Source organism: Cherax quadricarinatus, chromosome 5, assembly GCF_038502225.1.
Source record: "Cherax quadricarinatus isolate ZL_2023a chromosome 5, ASM3850222v1, whole genome shotgun sequence".
Taxonomy (NCBI): Eukaryota; Metazoa; Arthropoda; class Malacostraca; order Decapoda; family Parastacidae; genus Cherax; species Cherax quadricarinatus.
Genome location: NC_091296.1, coordinates 57,912,439 through 57,933,131, shown reverse-complemented (window position 1 = coordinate 57,933,131; position 20,693 = coordinate 57,912,439). Strand labels below are relative to the sequence as shown.

Genomic DNA, 20,693 nt, shown 5'->3' with positions numbered 1-20,693 from the left:
ACAACTTTTTGAACAAGTTCTTGGAGATCACCTGGATTATGTCCTTTATTTTACAGGGAAAGTATAGACTATGTTCTTCAAGAACAATTGTTCTTGTTTCTAGGTTCATAGGCAACGTGTGGGCCATGTTCTTCAACTAATAACTGTGCATGTTCCCCAGGTTCATGGGTAACGTGTGGGCCATGTTCTTCAACTAATAACTGTGCATGTTCCCCAGGTTCATGGGTAACGTGTGGGCCATGTTCTTCAACTAATAACTGTGCATGTTCCCCAGGTTCATGGGTAACGTGTGGGCCATGTTCGCACTCATCTTCCTGGCCATCTACACGGCCAACTTGGCCGCCTTCATGATCACTCGGGAGGAATTTTATGACCTCTCAGGCATCGAGGACAAGCGAGTAAGTGTACACCAACTCTTATCTGAGGTCTCTGTCACTTAACTGAGGTCTCTGTCACTTATCTGAGGTCTCTGTCACTTATCTGAGGTCTCTGTCATTTATCTGAAGTCATTGTCACATGTGTGTGTGTGTGTGTGTGTGTGTGTGTGTGTGTGTGTGTGTGTGTGTGTGTGTGTGTGTGTGTGTGTGTGTGTGTGTGTGTTTGTGTGTGTGTGTGTGTGTGTGTGATATCATCTGCAGCGTAGATAGATTATCAAGATCTTTATCGTGGTCGCCTTTATCGTTGGAAAATGTGTACCATCTTCATGGATTATAACCACAGCACCGCTATCTTAAATGTCAACCAGGCTTCCTTCTGGAGCAGCCTGCCGAGGTCTCCTCTAACACTTCAGCTGAGATTAAATCTTGCAGAGATATTGCCGCTGACACTGCTCTCTCACATTAATTTGCTGCCTCAGTCCTTTGGTTTTCCAGGTGATCTGTCTGCTGCTGAGGTGATTTATTCTCGGCATGCAGATCACCAGCTACCATGCCATTTCCAGTATCCTCCACACATTCACCGCGAGGACTGGTGTCTCACGGATATCTGCCGAAAGGATAGTGGTGAGCGCAGCGTCGATGAAGATATATCCTCGTGAGCAAGTCTTCCCAGGCATAATGTGGATCGCTGTACTTTCGGCATAAACCACCTCAAGACCCCTTTTAAATCCGAGTCAGTCATTAGATGTCCAATACTACCACAAAAGTTCATTTCCATGTGCAACTGTCTCAGACAACACAATATTTCTGACATCACTGCTTTCGGGGTTGAGACTGGAATATTTTGAGTGCCTTCCAGTAGAAAGGTTGGCTGAACATTAGAACTGCAATAATCCTACGTTACTGACTTATTCGAAGACAAAGTCGGGGGTGGAATAGATACAGAAAAGATAGTTTGGGTGAGTAGCAAACGGAAGACTTTCCTGGAAAGTGACCAGTTTGTATTATGTGAATAAACCTAGACCATACTGGACAAAGATATAGCAGAGATGACTGCCACAGAATACCCAGGGAAACTGTAAAATCATCAATAAATATGTCACGAGAAGGTTCGTAGACAAGAGAAAGAGCACTTACTGACTTCCTAAAATACTGAATATTGATCTGACCCACTTTTGCAATGTCCTCAACTAACACCTGGACTTTATTTATTAACCTTCATGAAGTTTTAACCCTGGTGTTATTGCAGCTGTAATACCCAGTCTGTAGAATGTCCCGGTTCTATCAGTAGTTGCTACATTGTACTCTATGTTACCTGCACTCTACTGCATATGTTGCTGCTCTTTAACGTATACAGTTGTAATAGTTTCACTAGTAATAGCAGCACAGCAGCACCTCGCTCATACTTCTCTGTAGGTAGAAAAAAAACCCATGTTCATGGAGGGTGTTCACTAAATATTGTGAAGCAATGTGATGGTACATCTGAATACCAGGACTAGGTTGCAGAGGAGCAAGGAGAGCCCTTCGAGCGAACTGTCTGCATTATATCTTGCCCAGTTTATGCTACTTTTAGGTCTGTATTCTTCCCAGTAAATGTACTTTTAAAGAAGATCAGTAATATCAGTGGAAGGCAGTCCAGGTTTGATTCAATGCTGCCAGTGTCATCGCTCGTATGATGCCCGTGTGTACCACTTTCCAAGGATTTTTTCACTGACAATAAACTTGGCATCTGTTTCCATTATAGTCATTTTCTCATCTTCAGGATCCTTATATTTTGACTGTTGGTGGAGGGAATACAGGATGGAATCTGCTGCAATCACAGACTGCTTCAAGAGGTTAAGTGTTACGATGATATAGTCACCTACAGTTCCTTCTTATATTAAGCTCTATATTCTTCCAGCTTCTGTACTGGATGATTTACTATGTGAAAGGTTTCAGTTTTTGTCTTATCTGACGGATGCCTCTCTTCTTAAAATTACTGCTGCACTGCTGATAGTATACCTCATCAGCTGCATGAAGATCATTGAGAGAGACTGAATGACCAGATACATCTTCAAACCACTGCTCTAAGACGGCACTGTTCCAGCAGGCTGCCCTGGAAGTCCTTAGCCCTTACTTTAAAACCCAATTAACCAAGAGAACCATATACGCAATCACCTCATTTATCAATCATTCTTCAAAGACAAATTCGATATTTTCACCCCTGGATTCACTTCTTCCTCGATTTCCTACCGTAGCCTCGTGTTGGCTTACTGTTGATACTAGGATATTTCTCTATCAACACACTCGTATATGTGTACGTGTGTTAGAGGTGCTCCTGAATTAATATTATAACCCTGAGATACCCCTCACCCTTGTGTGTGTGTGTGTGATCATGCACCCATCACTACCTGAGACTGGTGACACTAGTAGTGACACTCCCATCCCAGGTGACACTGGTAGTGACACTCCCATCCCATGTGAAACTGGTAGTGACACTCCCATCCCAGGTGACACACACACACTGTGGCACACACACACTGTGGCACACACACTGTGGCACACACACACTGTGGCACACACACACTGTGGCACACACACACTGTGGCACACACACACTGTGGCACACACACACTGTGGCACACACACACTGTGGCACACACACACTGTGGCACACACACACTGTGGCACACACACACTGTGGCACACACACACTGTGGCACACACACACTGTGGCACACACACACTGTGGCACACACACACTGTGGCACACACACACTGTGGCACACACACACTGTGGCACACACACACTGTGGCACACACACACTGTGGCACACACACACTGTGGCACACACACACTGTGGCACACACACACTGTGGCACACACACACTGTGGCACACACACACTGTGGCACACACACACTGTGGCACACACACACTGTGGCACACACACACTGTGGCACACACACACTGTGGCACACACACACTGTGGCACACACACACTGTGGCACACACACACTGTGGCACACACACACTGTGGCACACACACAGCTCTCACTGCTTTTCTCCATCATCACGTTGACACTTGCATTATTAAGCCACATTGTATTGCTCTGCTCCGATGCCTTATCATTATTATTATTATATTATTATATAATAATTATTATATAATAATAGTTATTATTATATTATTATTATTATATAATTATTATTGTTGTTATATTATTATTGTTATTATATAATTATTATAATTGTTACATTATTATTTTAAGAAAAGACCTGGGCCGGGAGAATACCGGCGAATATTTTATTTATGTATATATATATAAACTCATTTTAGTATCTAACAACAACAACAATAACAAAATAAACCTGCCAGAAATATATTACCATCTTTTTTGTTTCATTTTTTAAGCGATCATCCCAGATATTTTTTTAAGGGGGGGTAATTCTAAAAAAAAAAAAATATGTATAGTATATATATATTTTCCCCTTTTCTGACAGCTACAGAACCCGACAACAATGAAGCCAGCGTTCAAGTTCGCCACGACACTGCACGGTAACACAGACGTTCTGATGAAGAAGTCGTTCCCGGTGATGCACGCGTACATGCGGCAGTTTAACCAATCCAGTCCCATCGAGGGCATCAAGGCTGTCAAGAAGGGGTGAGTCATGTCACCAGAAGGAAAAAAGGGAGGTGGGGGGAACTTAAGTTTTTGTTTTGTATGCTAGTTCGACGCCTCGCTCTCAGTAGAGGTTTTATCAGGTCGTGAAGTGGTGTATGTGTATACTGGGGCAGAGGGAACTGTATATGCGTAATATATACACCGAGAGGTGCATGTCTGTTAGTGTATGTATACTGAGAGGTGTATGTCTCTCAGTGTATGTATGCTGAGAGGTGTATGTCTCTCAGTGTATGTATGCTGAGAGGTGCATGTCTCTCACTGTATGTAACTGAGAGGTGCATGTCTGTCAGTTTATGTATATTGAGAGGTGCATGTCTCTCAATGTATGTAACTGAGAGGTGCATGTCTCTCAGTGTATGTAACTGAGAGGTGCACGTCTCTCAGTGTATGTATGCTGAGAGGTGTATGTCTCTCAGTGTATGTATGCTGAGAGGTGCATGTCTCTCACTGTATGTAACTGAGAGGTGCATGTCTGTCAGTTTATGTATATTGAGAGGTGCATGTCTCTCAATGTATGTAACTGAGAGGTGCATGTCTCTCAGTGTATGTAACTGAGAGGTGCACGTCTCTCAGTGTATGTAACTGAGAGGTGCATGTCTCTCAGTGTATGTATACTGAGAAGTGCATGTAACTCAGTGTATGTATGCTGAGAGGTGTATGTCTCAGTGTATGTATACTGACAGGTGCATGTCTCAGTATATGTATACTGAGAGGTGTATTTCTCAGTGTGTGTATACTTAGAGGTGCATGTCTCTCAGTGTATGTAACTGAGAGGTGCATGTCTCTCAGTGTATGTATACTGAGAAGTGCATGTAACTCAGTGTATGTATGCTGAGAGGTGTATGTCTCAGTGTATGTATACTGACAGGTGCATGTCAGTATATGTATACTGAGAGGTGTATTTCTCAGTGTGTGTATACTGAGAGGTGCATGTCTCTCAGTGTATGTATACTGAGAGGTGCATGTCTCTCAGTGTATGTATACTGAGAGGTGCATGTCTCTCAGTGTATGTATACTGAGAGGTGCATGTCTCTCAGTGTATGTATACTGAGAGGTGCATGTCTCTCAGTGTATGTATACTGAGAATTTGCGTTAATCCCAATTCTAGGGATTAAAATATCTTAGAATGATGGTGAGGAGATTACAGGCAGCCTTAATGACCCTCGTGTAGCCGATAGGCTTTGAAACCCATTAACCAGCGTCTGGCAAGGCGGCTTGCGAGGGGCAAAACAAAAAATTAGGAAACGTGGAATGGTAAACGTGTCTGTGTGAGATTGGGCTGAATCCAGATACTGATAGAATGAATGGGAACAATTTAGAGAACCCCGAATTTCACAAGTTCCCCCCTAAACTGAGTCAATCTCATTTTCTTGTCGGGGTGGAAGGGGGGAGGGGGCAGCGGGTGGATTCTAAGAGTCGACTTTATGAACTAAGAGTCCAACTCTTTCTTTGGTTTGCTTACCGGGGATATTTCCTCGTTGAGTTTAAGTTTAGTGCATGACCTCCCTAGTGGCTTTCAGTGCTTTTTCATGAATAAAATAAATAAGTAATGTCAGCCTCAAGGAGGCGGTATCAGTAGGAGGCGAGAATGTTGATGAGAGATCCGTATAACGCAGAGTAAAGGTGAAGCCAGGAGATCTGGAGGACAGTGGGAGACCAGGAGACCTGGAGGACAGTGGGAGACCAGGAGATCTGGAGGACAGTGGGAGACCAGGAGACCTGGAGGACAGTGGGAGACCAGGAGACCTGGAGGACAGTGGGAGACCAGGAGACCTGGAGGACAGTGGGAGACCAGGAGACCTGGAGGACAGTGGGAGACCAGGAGATCTGGAGGACAGTGGGAGACCAGGAGATCTGGAGGACAGTGGGAGACCAGGAGATCTGGAGGACAGTGGGAGACCAGGAGATCTGGAGGACAGTGGGAGACCAGGAGATCTGGAGGACAGTGGGAGACCAGGAGATCTGGAGGACAGTGGGAGACCAGGAGATCTGGAGGACAGTGGGAGACCAGGAGATCTGGAGGACAGTGGGAGACCAGGAGATCTGGAGGACAGTGGGAGACCAGGAGATCTGGAGGACAGTGGGAGACCAGGAGATCTGGAGGACAGTGGGAGACCAGGAGATCTGGAGGACAGTGGGAGACCAGGAGACATGGAGGACAGTGGGAGACCAGGAGACCTGGAGGACAGTGGGAGACCAGGAGACCTGGAGGACAGTGGGAGACCAGGAGACCTGGAGGACAGTGGGAGACCAGGAGACATGGAGGACAGTGGGAGACCAGAGACAGTAAGCCAGGAGACCTGAAGGATGGTGGGAGACCAGAGACAGCAAGCCATGAGACGAGGAACTGGAGAACAGTGGGAGGTCAGGGACAGCAAGCCATGAGACGAGGAACTGGAGAACAGTGGGAGACCAGGGAGAGCAAGCCATGAGACGAGGAACTGGAGAACATTGGGAGACCAGGGACAGCAAGCCAGGAGACGGTAAAGTTTAGCGTCAGCCTTGGAAGGAGCTTAGTGCATCCTCGTATAATGGAAGCCTTTCCATCATGCTAGCCGGGGGTTTTAAGTCAGCTCTTCTTCCTCCTTCTTCTCCCTCTTTACCCTAGATGGAAATCAAGCTTTATAAGCAGGGAACCTCTCGTGCATTTTCTGTTACCTTGACGATCCGAGTTCGTTGAGTCCGTGAGTGTAAAACGGAAGCCTGTAATTGTTTTACATGATGGTAGGATTGCTGGTGTCTTTTTGTCTGTCTCATAAACATGCAAGATTTCAGGTACGTCTTGCTACTTCTACTTACACTTAGGTCACACTACACATACATGTACAAGCATATATATACACACACTCTCTGGATTTTCTTCTATTTTCTTACTAGTTCTTGTTCTTGTTTATTTCCTCTTATCTCCATGGGGAAGTGAAACAGAATTCTTCCTCCGTAAGCCATGCGTGTCGCAAGAGGCAACTAAAATGCCGGGACAAGGGGCTAGTAACCCCTTCTCCTGTATATATTACTAAAGTTAAAAAGAGGAACTTTTTTCTTCTTTTTGGGCCACCCTACCTCGGTGGGATACTGCCGATTTGCTGAAAAAAGATTAATAATAATGATAATAAATTAGCTAATCGTCATCTTTAGGATCAATTGACATGAATGATCTTAGGAGGTAGTGACTTGCATGTCACCTTGCGCGCGCGCGCGCGTGTGTGTGTGTGTGTGTGTGTGTGTGTGTGTGTGTGTGCTGGCTAGTAACTACACACTGCTACACTTGTCACTGTCTCCAGCACTGAGGGAGATGATGGGGTGGCGGCTCACATTACCTGACCTGCTTGGTGACGCTGGTGGTGCTTGTTGGTGGTGACGCTGGTGGTGCTTGTTGGTGGTGACATTGATGGTGCTCATTAGTGAGGTTGGTGGTGCTCGTTAGTGAGGTTGGTGGTGCTCGTTAGTGAGGTTGGTGGTGCTCGTTAGTGAGGTTGGTGGTGCTCGTTAGTGAGGTTGGTGGTGCTCGTTAGTGAGGTTGGTGGTGCTCGTTAGTGAGGTTGGTGGTGCTCGTTAGTGAGGTTGGTGGTGCTCGTTAGTGAGGTTGGTGGTTCTTGTTGAACTCACTATTTTTAATATACGGGATTCGAAGGAAAAATCCAAAATATCATTTAGTTCACAAGACAAACTTAGCAGAAAATTAACGGCAGGTGGTTGTAAATAAGAGTAATTATTGGCCGTCACTGCAGCTGGTTGGTCGTCACGGCAGCTGGTTGGGCGTCACGGCAGCTGGTTGGGCGTCACGGCAGCTGGTTGGGCGTCACGGTAGCTGGCTCTGACAGCAGCGAGAAAAGTGTTGGGTGACGGGTAGAGAGGAAGTAATAAGCGTCGGGGCTCATCAGTGTTAATCACACAGACGTTAACCGTCACATTATTGTGCCTGTCAGTCCCCAACCCTTCCCTTCTCCCTCCCTCCTTCAACACAACTCAGCCATCCCCCCCCACTCCTACCATCTCCCCCATGATAGGGGCCCAGCCAGCCCCGCCCATGCAGGTCACATGACTTCCCTTCTCTCATTCATAAAAATAACAATAAAATCTTCAGTTCAACGTGTACAAGGTATACAGACCATAGCTCACATCAATGACATACTACTATGTAGAAAGTTGCTTGTTATGCTGAGCATTTCCCGCAAATTAAGTCAATTTTGTCCCAGGATGCGACCCACACAAAGTCGACTAACACCCAGGATGCGGCCCACACCAGTCCACTAACACCCAGGATGTGATCCACACAAAGTCGACTAACACCCAGGATGCGACCTACACCAGTCGACTAACACCCAGGATGCGACTCACACCAGTCCACTAACACCCAGGATGCGACCCACACCAGTCGACTAACACCCAGGATGCGACCTACATCAGTCCACTAACACCCAGGATGCGACCCACACCGGTCCACTAACACCCAGGATGCGACCACATCAGTCCACTAACACCCAGGATGCGACCACACCAGTCCACTAACACCCAGGATGCGACCCACACCAGTCCACTTACACCCAGGATGCGACCACACCAGTCCACTAACACCCAGGATGCGACCACACCAGTCCACTAACACCCAGGATGCGACCCACACCGGTCCACTAACACCCAGGATGCGACCACATCAGTCCACTAACACCCAGGATGCGACCACACCAGTCCACTAACACCCAGGATGCGACCCACACCAGTCCACTTACACCCAGGATGCGACCACACCAGTCCACTAACACCCAGGATGCGACCACACCAGTCCACTAACACCCAGGATGCGACCCACACCGGTCCACTAACACCCAGGATGCGACCACATCAGTCCACTAACACCCAGGATGCGACCACACCAGTCCACTAACACCCAGGATGCGACCCACACCAGTCCACTTACACCCAGGATGCGACCACACCAGTCCACTAACACCCAGGATGCGACCACACCAGTCCACTAACACCCAGGATGCGACCCACACCAGTCCACTTACACCCAGGATGCGACCACACCAGTCCACTAACACCCAGGATGCGACCACACCAGTCCACTAACACCCAGGATGCGACCCACACCAGTCCACTTACACCCAGGATGCGACCACACCAGTCCACTAACACCCAGGATGCGACCCACACCAGTCCACTTACACCCAGGATGCGACCACATCAGTCCACTAACACCCAGGATGCGACCACACCAGTCCACTAACACCCAGGATGCGACCACATCAGTCCACTAACACCCAGGATGCGACCACACCAGTCCACTAACACCCAGGATGCGACCACATCAGTCCACTAACACCCAGGATGCGACCACACCAGTCCACTAACACCCAGGATGCGACCACACCAGTCCACTAACACCCAGGATGCGACCCACACCAGTCCACTTACACCCAGGATGCGACCACACCAGTCCACTAACACCCAGGATGCGACCACACCAGTCCACTAACACCCAGGATGCGACCCACACCAGTCCACTTGCACCCAGGATGCGACCACACCAGTCCACTAACACCCAGGATGCGACCCACACCAGTCCACTTACACCCAGGATGCGACCACATCAGTCCACTAACACCCAGGATGCGACCACACCAGTCCACTAACACCCAGGATGCGACCACATCAGTCCACTAACACCCAGGATGCGACCACACCAGTCCACTAACACCCAGGATGCGACCACACCAGTCCACTAACACCCAGGATGCGACCACACCAGTCCACTAACACCCAGGATGCGACCCACACCAGTCCACTAACACCCAGGATGCGACCCACATCAGTCCACTAACACCCAGGATGCGACCACATCAGTCCACTAACACCCAGGATGCGACCACACCAGTCCACTAACACCCAGGATGCGACCACACCAGTCCACTAACACCCAGGATGCGACCACACCAGTCCACTAACACCCAGGATGCGACCACACCAGTCCACTAACACCCAGGTACCCATTTTACTGATTTGTGAACATAGACAACACGTGTCTTAAGGTAACAACAGAGTTGAAGAATTTGAAGCCTGTCTCATCAGGCTTTCTTAAATTATCAACTATTTGAAGGTACCTTTCAGGGAATAATAAAAATGATAATAATAATAATAATAATAATAATAATAATAATAATAATAATAATGGTTGTTGGGCAGGGGAGGTGAGGTCAGTAGGACGCACCTTCAGTAGTGTTTATACGTCAGTATCAACACTGGCTGGAGTGCCTTTGATGTGGAAATTGCCAGTGCAACTGGTGTTGATGGCGGCGCCAGTAAATGTATCTTTGAGGAGCTCATTTATGTGATTGATGAGACAGAGAGAGAGAGAGAGAGACGGAGCAAGGAAGAGAGACACTCAGGGGTCAGACGCAAAACACTTTAGTTAATGAGTGCACTGGATACCGGCACTACGGTATAGACGGATGCTGGTATACAGAAACACTGCATACAAGAAACCTCATCAGTAAACACATCTAACTGTGTTTCTTTCACCATTACGGCTGTTCAAGACACGAGTGAACGCTGACCAGTGACGTGGCTCACACTACCTGGTCGGTAGATCGAACCTCCACTACTGCTTCGTGATAAATATTTAAATTAGGTACAAAGCTTCGGTTTATTCAGTAAAGCGATGGAGAAGAATTATAACACCAAATAAAAAAACTCTCGAAAATAGTTTACCCTCAAAAATATTGGTAATAAATTAGAAATATAGAATAGTATATAGATGTCCTGTCTAAGGGCAATGTGTGGTGTAAATATTATGCAGAAAATTTGGAGTGTGGAAATTAGGAGAAGGCGTGGAGTTAATAAAAGTATTAGTCAGAAGGCTGAAGAGGGGTTGTTGAGGTGGTTTGGTCATTTAGAGAGAATGGATCAAAGTAGAATGACATGGAGAGCGTATAAATCTGTAGAAGGAAGGCGGGGTAGGGGTCGTCCTTGAAAAGGTTGGAAGGGGTAAGGGAGGTTTTGTGGGCGAGGGGCTTGGACTTCCAGCAAGCGCACGTGAGCGTGTTCGATAGGAGTGAATGGAGACGAATGATATTTGGGACCTGACGATCTGTTGGAGTGTGAGCAGGGTAATATTTAGTGAAGGGATTCAGGGAAACCGGTTATTTTTATATAGCCGGACTTGAGTCCTGGAAATGGGAAGTACAATGCCTGCACTTTAAAGGAGGGGTTTGAGATATTGGCAGTTTGGAGGGATATGTTGTGTATCTTTATACGTATATGCTTCTAAACTGTTGTGTTCTGAGCACCTCTGCAAAAACAGTGATTATGTGTGAGTGAGGTGAAAGTGTTGAATAATGATGAAAGTATTTTCTTTTTAGGGATTTTCTTTCTTTTTGGGCCATCCTGCCTCGGTGGGAGACGGCCGGCTTGTTAATATATATATATATATATATATATATATATATATATATATATATATATATATATATATATATATATATATATATATATATATATATATATATGTACAATGATAATAAAGAACAATACAAAATATTTTGATTGCAACACGAAAAGCCAAGAGCTATGACTCAACCTCCCCTGTGGTTGTTGTGTGTGTGTGTGTGTGTGTGTGTGTGTGTGTGTGTGTGTGTGTGTGTGTGTGTGTGTGTGTGCGTGCGTGTGTGTGTGTGTGTGTGTGTGTTACAACAATCTATGACCTTATAGCATCTGTCTGCTGACGATGGTCTGATACTAGTCTCTCTCCCTGCTGCAGGAAGCTGGATGCCTTCCTGTACGACGCGACGGTGATGGAGTACCTGGTAGGTCAGGATGACGAGTGTAAGCTGCTGACGGTGGGTTCCTGGTATGCCCTTACAGGTTACGGCGTGGCCTTCGCCAGGAAGTCCAAGTATCTGGAGATGTTTAACGAGCAGATTATGAAGTACAGAGAAAACGGTGAGTAGGGAGGAGGTGACCCCCAGTGGTGTGTTGCTGGGTCCCCAGTGGTTTATTGCTGGGACCCCAGTGGTGGTTCAGCGTGTTGCTGGAACCCCAGTGGTGGTTCAGTGTGTTGCTGGAACCCCAGTGGTGGTTCAGCATGTTGCTGGAACCCCAGTGGTGGTTTATTGCGTTGCTGGGACCCAGGTGGTGGAGCAATTATCAAGTTCACGTAACCTGTGACCAAAGTTATTGAACATATTACCCAGAATCCTGGAATGGCTCAGATATTTTCCAGAATCCTCAGTGGCGTAGCTTCAATCGCTCAAGAAAGCTACCGCAAAATACGGCGCTGGTGGAGAGTACAAGTCAAGCTTGTTGATGCTACATTTTCGACGATTAATGTGTAAAATAGTCACATTTCTATTGCCTTTAAATCACGTTAAATAAATTCCAGTCTTCCTCTTTACGAACGACTTCAGTGTTTAATGGCTGATGCATCTTAGTGCCAGGAGGATTCTTGCTGAACTTTGAATTTCGTGATGCAGTAAAATTGCAAGCAAAACAAGAGCTTGGAATCGTTGGAATCAATGCTACAGCTGGAGAATGACTTGTCTGGTCGGCTTGAAATTTTGTCACCACTGGCGTGGTTTGCTGAAGATAAACCACGCCAGTCCAGGCATTGCATTGGCAAGGCTCAAAGCGAGCGAAACGTTGAATTAATACATGTTCTAATGGTGCATGTGTGTCTCATCCACATTGACGTTGGTATTTAACACCATCTTGCAGCCAAGACAATTTCTCTTGCCTTGCTCAACTGCTTCTTCAGTCGTTTTAATTTCTGACTATATTTTATGTCTGCAGTGCAGCCTTGTATGGCTGCAACAAGTTATATGAAACACGGTTTTAACCAACAAAAAAAGTTAGAATATTTTTTAACATCAGACAATGTGTTGCACAATGAATGGTGACACCTGACATTACGACATCGACTCCCACCTATCACCACCTACACTTACCAGTCTCTCATATGCGAAGGAGAGTGTAATGTCATGTCCCACTGGAATGTACTCTGGCCACTTGAGTCCATCACGGGTAAAGCCAGTGGTCGTTGCTACCCTCAACTACCCGATCTTCACTTCTTAGACAAGGTGTTGCCACGACACCGTCAGTGTGTCATGGCTCTACTGAACCTCTTATGAAAAGATTTGTTTTCTCGATTTTGCCACTGAAGTGGCTAGTTTATTGTGCACCCCATATCCATCCTGTGGACGGTAGCGCAAGAACATATGGATATACAAAAGGCCTAGGAACTAGGCCTCAAAGGGTTAACAGGAGAACATCTGGATTTATATGAACAGTTCATTTATATGTTACAAGCAAATTTAGGAAATTTGCTTAATATATCTGGTATCTTATTTGCCAAAGGCCCGCGTTACGTGATTTTTACCCTAAACTAACAGAAACAGCTCAGTAAAACTCACACTTTAACAAGAAAAGTGGCTGGTATAATAAAGGCAATTTGCGTGTTGTTTTCTTACGGTGATTCCTGCGCCACCTGACGCTTCTCTCTTCTCCATTATGTAAGGATAAATAAAGAATATTTTCAGTGTTCGTTTTTTCATGGTATAAATTATATTTTATCACGTACCCATCATTGATCTTCATTACCACCATCGTTCATCATTTTCAAAATTTGCTAATGCCAATCATCATGATAACAGTAAAGAAACTGCTGAGATAGCGGTACTGAGGCGGTGTTTATGGTTAACGTTAATGAAAGATGGACGGTGTGTAAGTGGCTGTGAGTTGGAACTTGTGTGAAAATAAGACACTAGATGTGGGTTATGGCATTTATTATGATGTTTTGTCTACGTATCAAAGACTTCATCAACACACAAGACATCTTCACAATAAAATGTCATAACTCGCATCTTGCATATTATTTAAATGTTGTTAGTACAGTCTACCATTGTATCACCGTGAATTGTACCTGTCTAGTATGGGCCAATATACCTAGTAAGGTCCTGTATGCCGAGTGCAGTGGTTAGTTGTGAGTTGAACCTGCTTACTATGGGCCAGGTGCATAAGTTTTCTTGTGTTATTATCACAGTCAAGATTAACATTACCTTGGCTGGTAGGTGACCTGGAGAGAATCGCACGCTTCTGGTTCACCGGGGCTTGTAAACCCAACAAGCAACACAAGTCTTCCAGCAAACCACTGGCTCTGGAGCAGTTTATGTCGACCTTCCTGCTGCTGGGATGTGGCATCCTGTTGGCGCTACTGCTGCTGGGTCTGGAACATCTGTACTTCAAGTATATCAGACAGTATATGGCTAGATCTGAGAAGGGTAACTGCTGCTCCCTTCTTAGTATGGTGAGTGTTCCTCTTCTTCCTCGTCCTGCTTCTCTCAGAATGGTGTACTGTGTTTTATTGACTGTATAGGAATGTTGAATTTTATTAATGGGTGGGAAGAAGTGATACATCTTACATTGATGACTGGTGAATGAATGATGTCTAACATTGATGACTGGTGAAGGAATAATGTCTTACATTGATGACTGGTGAATGAATGATGTCTAACATTGATGACTGGTGAAGGAAAAACTTCTTACATTGATGACTGGTGAAGGAATGACGTCTAACATTGATGACTGGTGAAGGAAAAACTTCTTACATTGATGACTGGTGAAGGAATGACGTCTAACATTGATGACTAGTGAAGGAATAATGTCTAACACTGATGACTGGGGCCGGAAAACACGTATTGATTTACTGGGAGGAGCAACCTTCAAATGTTTTAGGAAAGTGGAACACTTAAATGTATTTTGGGCAAGAACTGGCACTTTAAAAGGCATTGCTGGTGAATAAAAGAGAGACACGTTTGGAAAGACTAGAGGAAGGCAGAGGGAAGGGATGAGTGCACCCCAACCCTGGCTGGATATACGCTCCCTGGGGGACTCACTCCCAATCACCCACGACAAAGTTAATCAGGGCGCTAGGCTAACCTGACCTGAGTCTCCATGGTTTTCGGAATAGTCAGGGTTAGGGAGCCCTTTTGGGGAGGGGCCTTTTGTGTGTCCCTCGTATCTCTTCGTAGCGGCTAGAGTGCAGGTCACAAGGGCCCAAGAGCTAGCTTCTAATGCCTTCCGACGAGATTAAGTAATCGCAGACATCTCGACACGTCGTGGTCTGCCTCAGGGACGCATCTGGTGACACAACTTCGATATGAGGTTTTGTGATTACTTGGCTAGGTGTGCTAAATTAATCTGTAGAGCTGAGAGTGTTATCAGATGCTGCTGCCCTGGCACCATGGTAGAGCTGAGAGTGTTATCAGATGCTGCTGCCCTGGCACCATGGTAGAGCTGAGAGTGTTATCAGATGCTGCTGCGCTGGCACCATGGTAGAGCTGAGAGTGTTATCAGATGCTGCTGCCCTGGTACCATGGTAGAGCTGAGAGTGTTATCAGATGTTGCTGCCCTGGCACCATGGTAGAGCTGAGAGTGTTATCAGATGCTGCTGCCCTGGCACCATGGTAGAGCTGAGAGTGTTATCAGATGCTGCTGCCCTGGTACCATGGTAGAGCTGAGAGTGTTATCAGATGTTGCTGCCCTGGCACCATGGTAGAGCTGAGAGTGTTATCAGATGCTGCTGCCCTGGTACCATGGTAGAGCTGAGAATGTTATCAGATGCTGCTGCCCTGGCACCATGGTAGAGCTGAGAGTGTTATCAGATGCTGCTGCCCTGGCACCATGGTAGAGCTGAGAATGTTATCAGATGCTGCTGCCCTGGCACCATGGTAGAGCTGAGAATGTTATCAGATGCTGCTGCCCTGGCACCATGGTAGAGCTGAGAGTGTTATCAGATGCTGCTGCCCTGGCACCATGGTAGAGCTGAGAATGTTATCAGATGCTGCTGCCCTGGCACCATGGTAGAGCTGAGAGTGTTATCAGATGCTGCTGCCCTGGCACCATGGTAGAGCTGAGAGTGTTATCAGATGCTGCTGCCCTGGCACCATGGTAGAGCTGAGAGTGTTATCAGATGCTGCTGCCTTGGCTAAGATTTTAACCCATTGTGTCACCTTGAGACATGTGATCATTACTACAACTATCACTGCTGCTATTACTGCTACTGTTCTTGCTGCTGCTAGTGTTTCTCGTCCTTCTCTCACTCTCTCCTCTCTTTTCCATTTACCATCATCTTCCCCATTTCTTGTCTCCATCACTTCCCCCATTCTTTTTCTCGGCTTCTCCGTACTCCGTTTTTAGTGTTTTCTGCCTCCCAAGGAACTAACAGCTGTGTTTATTTTAACCAGCTTCGGCAGGAAGGAGGAAACACTGTGTTATCTTCTAGATACACCAAACCTGGTTATTAAGACCACGCTCCCAAACCTGGTCGTTAAGACCACACTATCAGACCTTGTCGCACAATCTGCCTAGAGTGGTCCAGGTCTACTGTGATGACCGCACGGTGTACCTAGAGTAGTCCAGGTCTACTGTGATGACCGCACGGTGTACCTAGAGTGGTCCAGGTCTACTGTGATGACCGCACGGTGTACCTAGAGTGGTCCAGGTCTACTGTGATGACCTCACGGTGTGCCTAGAGTGGTCCAGGTCTACTGTGATGACCGCACGGTGTACCTAGAGTGGTCTAGATCTACTGTGATGACCGCACGGTGTGCCTAGAGTGGTCCAGATCTAATGTGATGACCGCACGGTGTGCCTAGAGTGGTCTAGATCTACTGTGATGACCGCACGGTGTGCCTAGAGTGGTCCAGATCTAATGTGATGACCGCACGGTGTGCCTAGAGTGGTCCAGGTCTACTGTGATGACCGCACGGTGTGCCTAGAGTGGTCCAGGTCTACTGTGATGACCGCACGGTGTGCCTAGAGTGGTCCAGGTCTACTGTGATGACCGCACGGTGTGCCTAGAGTGGTCTAGATCTACTGTGATGACCGCACGGTATGCCTAGAGTGGTCTAGATCTACTGTGATGACCGCACGGTGTGCCTAGACTGGTCTAGATCTACTGTGATGACCGCACGGTGTGCCTAGAGTAGTCCAGGTCTACTGTGATGACCGCACGGTGTGCCTAGAGTAGTCCAGGTCTACTGTGATGACCGCACGGTGTGCCTAGAGTGGTCTAGATCTACTGTGATGACCGCACGGTGTGCCTAGAGTGGTCCAGGTCTATTGTGATGACCGCACGGTGTGCCTAGAGTGGTCTAGATCTACTGTGATGACCGCACGGTGTGCCTAGAGTAGTCCAGGTCTACTGTGATGACCGCACGGTGTACCTAGAGTGGTCTAGATCTACTGTGATGACCGCACGGTGTGCCTAGAGTGGTCCAGGTCTACTGTGATGACCGCACGGTGTGCCTAGAGTGGTCCAGGTCTACTGTGATGACCGCACGGTGTGCCTAGAGTGGTCCAGGTCTACTGTGATGACCGCACGGTGTGCCTAGAGTGGTCCAGGTCTACTGTGATGACCGCACGGTGTGCCTAGAGTGGTCCAGGTCTACTGTGATGACCTCACGGTGTGCCTAGAGTAGTCCAGGTCTACTGTGATGACCGCACGGTGTGCCTAGAGTGGTCCAGGTCTACTGTGATGACCGCACGGTGTACCTAGAGTGGTCTAGATCTACTGTGATGACCGCACGGTGTGCCTAGAGTGGTCCAGGTCTACTGTGATGACCGCACGGTGTGCCTAGAGTAGTCCAGGTTTGAAAGTTAAGACACATGTGCAACATCTGGATATCTTTATTGTAGTAGACGTTTCGCCATCCAGTGGCTTTATCAATACAGATTCTAGGACATAATAGGAAGACAGTAGAACTATATACAAAAGATGAGGTAATCAGTCCCTCGGCCTTGGAGTTAGTGTTCACAGCATCGTGGTGGAGGAGAGTCTGGAGCAAAGGCAAGAAGACTGGCGCTTTTTATAGGCGTCAGTGAATGGGACGGGCAGCAGACGAGGGCGGTCACTGGTAGGCGGGATTCCCCAGTGGAAGTAGGTCCTTCCCAAAGAGATGGGTTAGTTGCAGCAGCCGTGAAGAAGGTCTTGTAGATGTCCTCTGGACCAAGATTCCATGATGTTGCAGTGTCTGACAAGTTGTGCAAGAAAGGTATAAAATACCGACAATATGAAAGTTAAGACACATGTGCAACATCTGGATATCTTTATTGTAGTAGACGTTTCGCCATCCAGTGGCTTTGTCAATACAGATTCTAGGACATAATAGGAAGACAGTAGAACTATATACAAAAGATGAGGTAATCAGTCCCTCGGCCTTGGAGTTAGTGTTCACAGCATCGTGGTGGAGGAGAGTCTGGAGCAAAGGCAAGAAGACTGGCGCTTTTTATAGGCGTCAGTGAATGGGACGGGCAGCAGACGAGGGCGGTCACTGGTAGGCGGGATTCCCCAGTGGAAGTAGGTCCTTCCCAAAGAGATGGGTTAGTTGCAGCATCTCTTTGGGAAGGACCTACTTCCACTGGGGAATCCCGCCTACCAGTGACCGCCCTCGTCTGCTGCCCGTCCCATTCACTGACGCCTATAAAAAGCGCCAGTCTTCTTGCCTTTGCTCCAGACTCTCCTCCACCACGATGCTGTGAACACTAACTCCAAGGCCGAGGGACTGATTACCTCATCTTTTGTATATAGTTCTACTGTCTTCCTATTATGTCCTAGAATCTGTATTGATAAAGCCACTGGATGGCGAAACGTCTACTACAATAAAGATATCCAGATGTTGCACATGTGTCTTAACTTTCATATTGTCGGTATTTTATACCTTTCTTGCACAACTAGTCCAGGTTTACTGTGATGACCGCACGGTGTACCTAGAGTGGTCCAGGTCTACTGTGATGACCGCACGGTGTGCCTAGAGTGGTCCAAGTCTACTGTGATGACCGCACGGTGTATCTAGAGTGGTCCAGGTCTACTGTGATGACCGCACGGTGTGCCTAGAGTGGTCCAGGTCTACTGTGATGACCGCACGGTGTGCCTAGAGTGGTCCAGACCTACTGTGATGACCGCACGGTGTTCAGTAGCATCCTGGAGGGGATGAACACCATCAACAGCCCCGCCCAGTATCTCTCTCCTCCCGCATCTCCTCCTCCAGTAGTTGTTATCTAGCCTGTGTGTGGAGGTGCCTGGGGCCAGGGGGATCTTCATAAGTTCAGGAGAATATGAACCAAGTTCACCTGCATGTTGGGCTGCCTCTGGCGAGCCTCAAGTGGCACTATTCTGTGTTGGCACTCTGGAAGCCTCGCCACCACCTCCTCCGCCTCTCCCACTCATCGTTAGATGCAACTCAACTACAGATTGCGAAATGTGTTAATCCAGAGTTACCTGCTGAGGGTGGGAGAGCAGGGCTGTGTGTGTGTGTGTGTGTGTGTGTGTGTGTGTGTGTGTGTGTGTGTGTGTGTGTGTGTGTGTGTGTGTGTGTGTGTGTGTGTATGTGTGTGTGTGTGTGTGTGTGTACTCACCTATTTGTGGTTGCAGGGGTCGAGTCTTAGCTCCTGGCCCCGCCTCTTCACCGGTTGCTACTGGGCTCTCTCTCTCCCCGCTCCATGAGCTTTATCAAACCTCGTCTTAAAACTGTGTATGGTTCCTGCCTCCACTACGTCATTTTCTAGGCTATTCCACTGCCTTACAACTCTATGACTGAAGAAATACTTCCTACTATCTCTCTGACTCATTTGTGTCTTCAACTTCGAATTGTGGCCTCTTGTTTCTGTGTCCCCTCCCTGGAACATCCTGTCTTTGTCCACCTTGTCTATTCCACGCAGTATTTTATATGTCGTTATCATGTCTCCCCTGACCCTCCTGTCCTTCAGTGTCGTCAGGCCGATTTCCCTTAATCTTTCTTCATGTACTCACCTAGTTATACTCACCTAGTTGAGGTTGCGGGGGTCGAGTCCGAGCTCCTGGCCCCGCCTCTTCACTGATCGCTACTAGGTCACTCTCCCTGAGCCGTGAGCTTTATCATACCTCTGCTTAAAGCTATGTATGGATCCTGCCTCCACTACATCGCTTCCCAGACTATTCCACTTACTGACTACTCTGTGGCTGAAGAAATACTTCCTAACATCCCTGTGATTCATCTGTGTCTTCAGCTTCCAACTGTGTCCCCTTGTTACTGTGTCCAATCTCTGGAACATCCTGTCTTTGTCCACCTTGTCAATTCCTCTCAGTATTTTGTATGTCGCTATCATGTCCCCCCTATCTCTCCTGTCCTCCAGTGTCGTCAGGTTGATTTCCCTTAACCTCTCCTCGTAGGACATACCTCTTAGCTCTGGGACTAGTCTTGTTGCAAACCTTTGCACTTTCTCTAGTTTCTTTACGTGCTTGGCTAGGTGTGGGTTCCAAACTGGTGCCGCATACTCCAATATGGGCCTAACGTATACGGTGTACAGGGTCCTGAACGATTCCTTATTAAGATGTCGGAATGCTGTTCTGAGGTTTGCTAGGCGCCCATATGCTGCAGCAGTTATTTGGTTGATGTGCGCTTCAGGAGATGTGCCTGGTGTTATACTCACCCCAAGATCTTTTTCCTTGAGTGAGGTTTGTAGTCTCTGACCCCCTAGACTGTACTCCGTCTGCGGCCTTCTTTGCCCTTCCCCAATCTTCATGACTTTGCACTTGGTGGGATTGAACTCCAGGAGCCAATTGCTGGACCAGGTCTGCAGCCTGTCCAGATCCCTTTGTAGTTCTGCCTGGTCTTCG

General features: G+C 47.3%; 1 protein-coding gene across 1 annotated transcript in view; it reads left to right on the top strand.

The window, feature by feature from the left end:
- The window catches only part of Nmdar2 (NMDA receptor 2), a 408,938-nt gene that overhangs the window by 369,218 nt on the left and 19,027 nt on the right, over nucleotides 1-20,693 (top strand). The window contains exons 15-18 of the mRNA XM_070102705.1: nucleotides 275-398; nucleotides 3,861-4,021; nucleotides 11,802-11,983; nucleotides 14,107-14,342. Coding sequence (XP_069958806.1) covers nucleotides 275-398; nucleotides 3,861-4,021; nucleotides 11,802-11,983; nucleotides 14,107-14,342 — 703 coding nt within the window. The remainder of the gene's footprint in view (nucleotides 1-274; nucleotides 399-3,860; nucleotides 4,022-11,801; nucleotides 11,984-14,106; nucleotides 14,343-20,693) is intronic.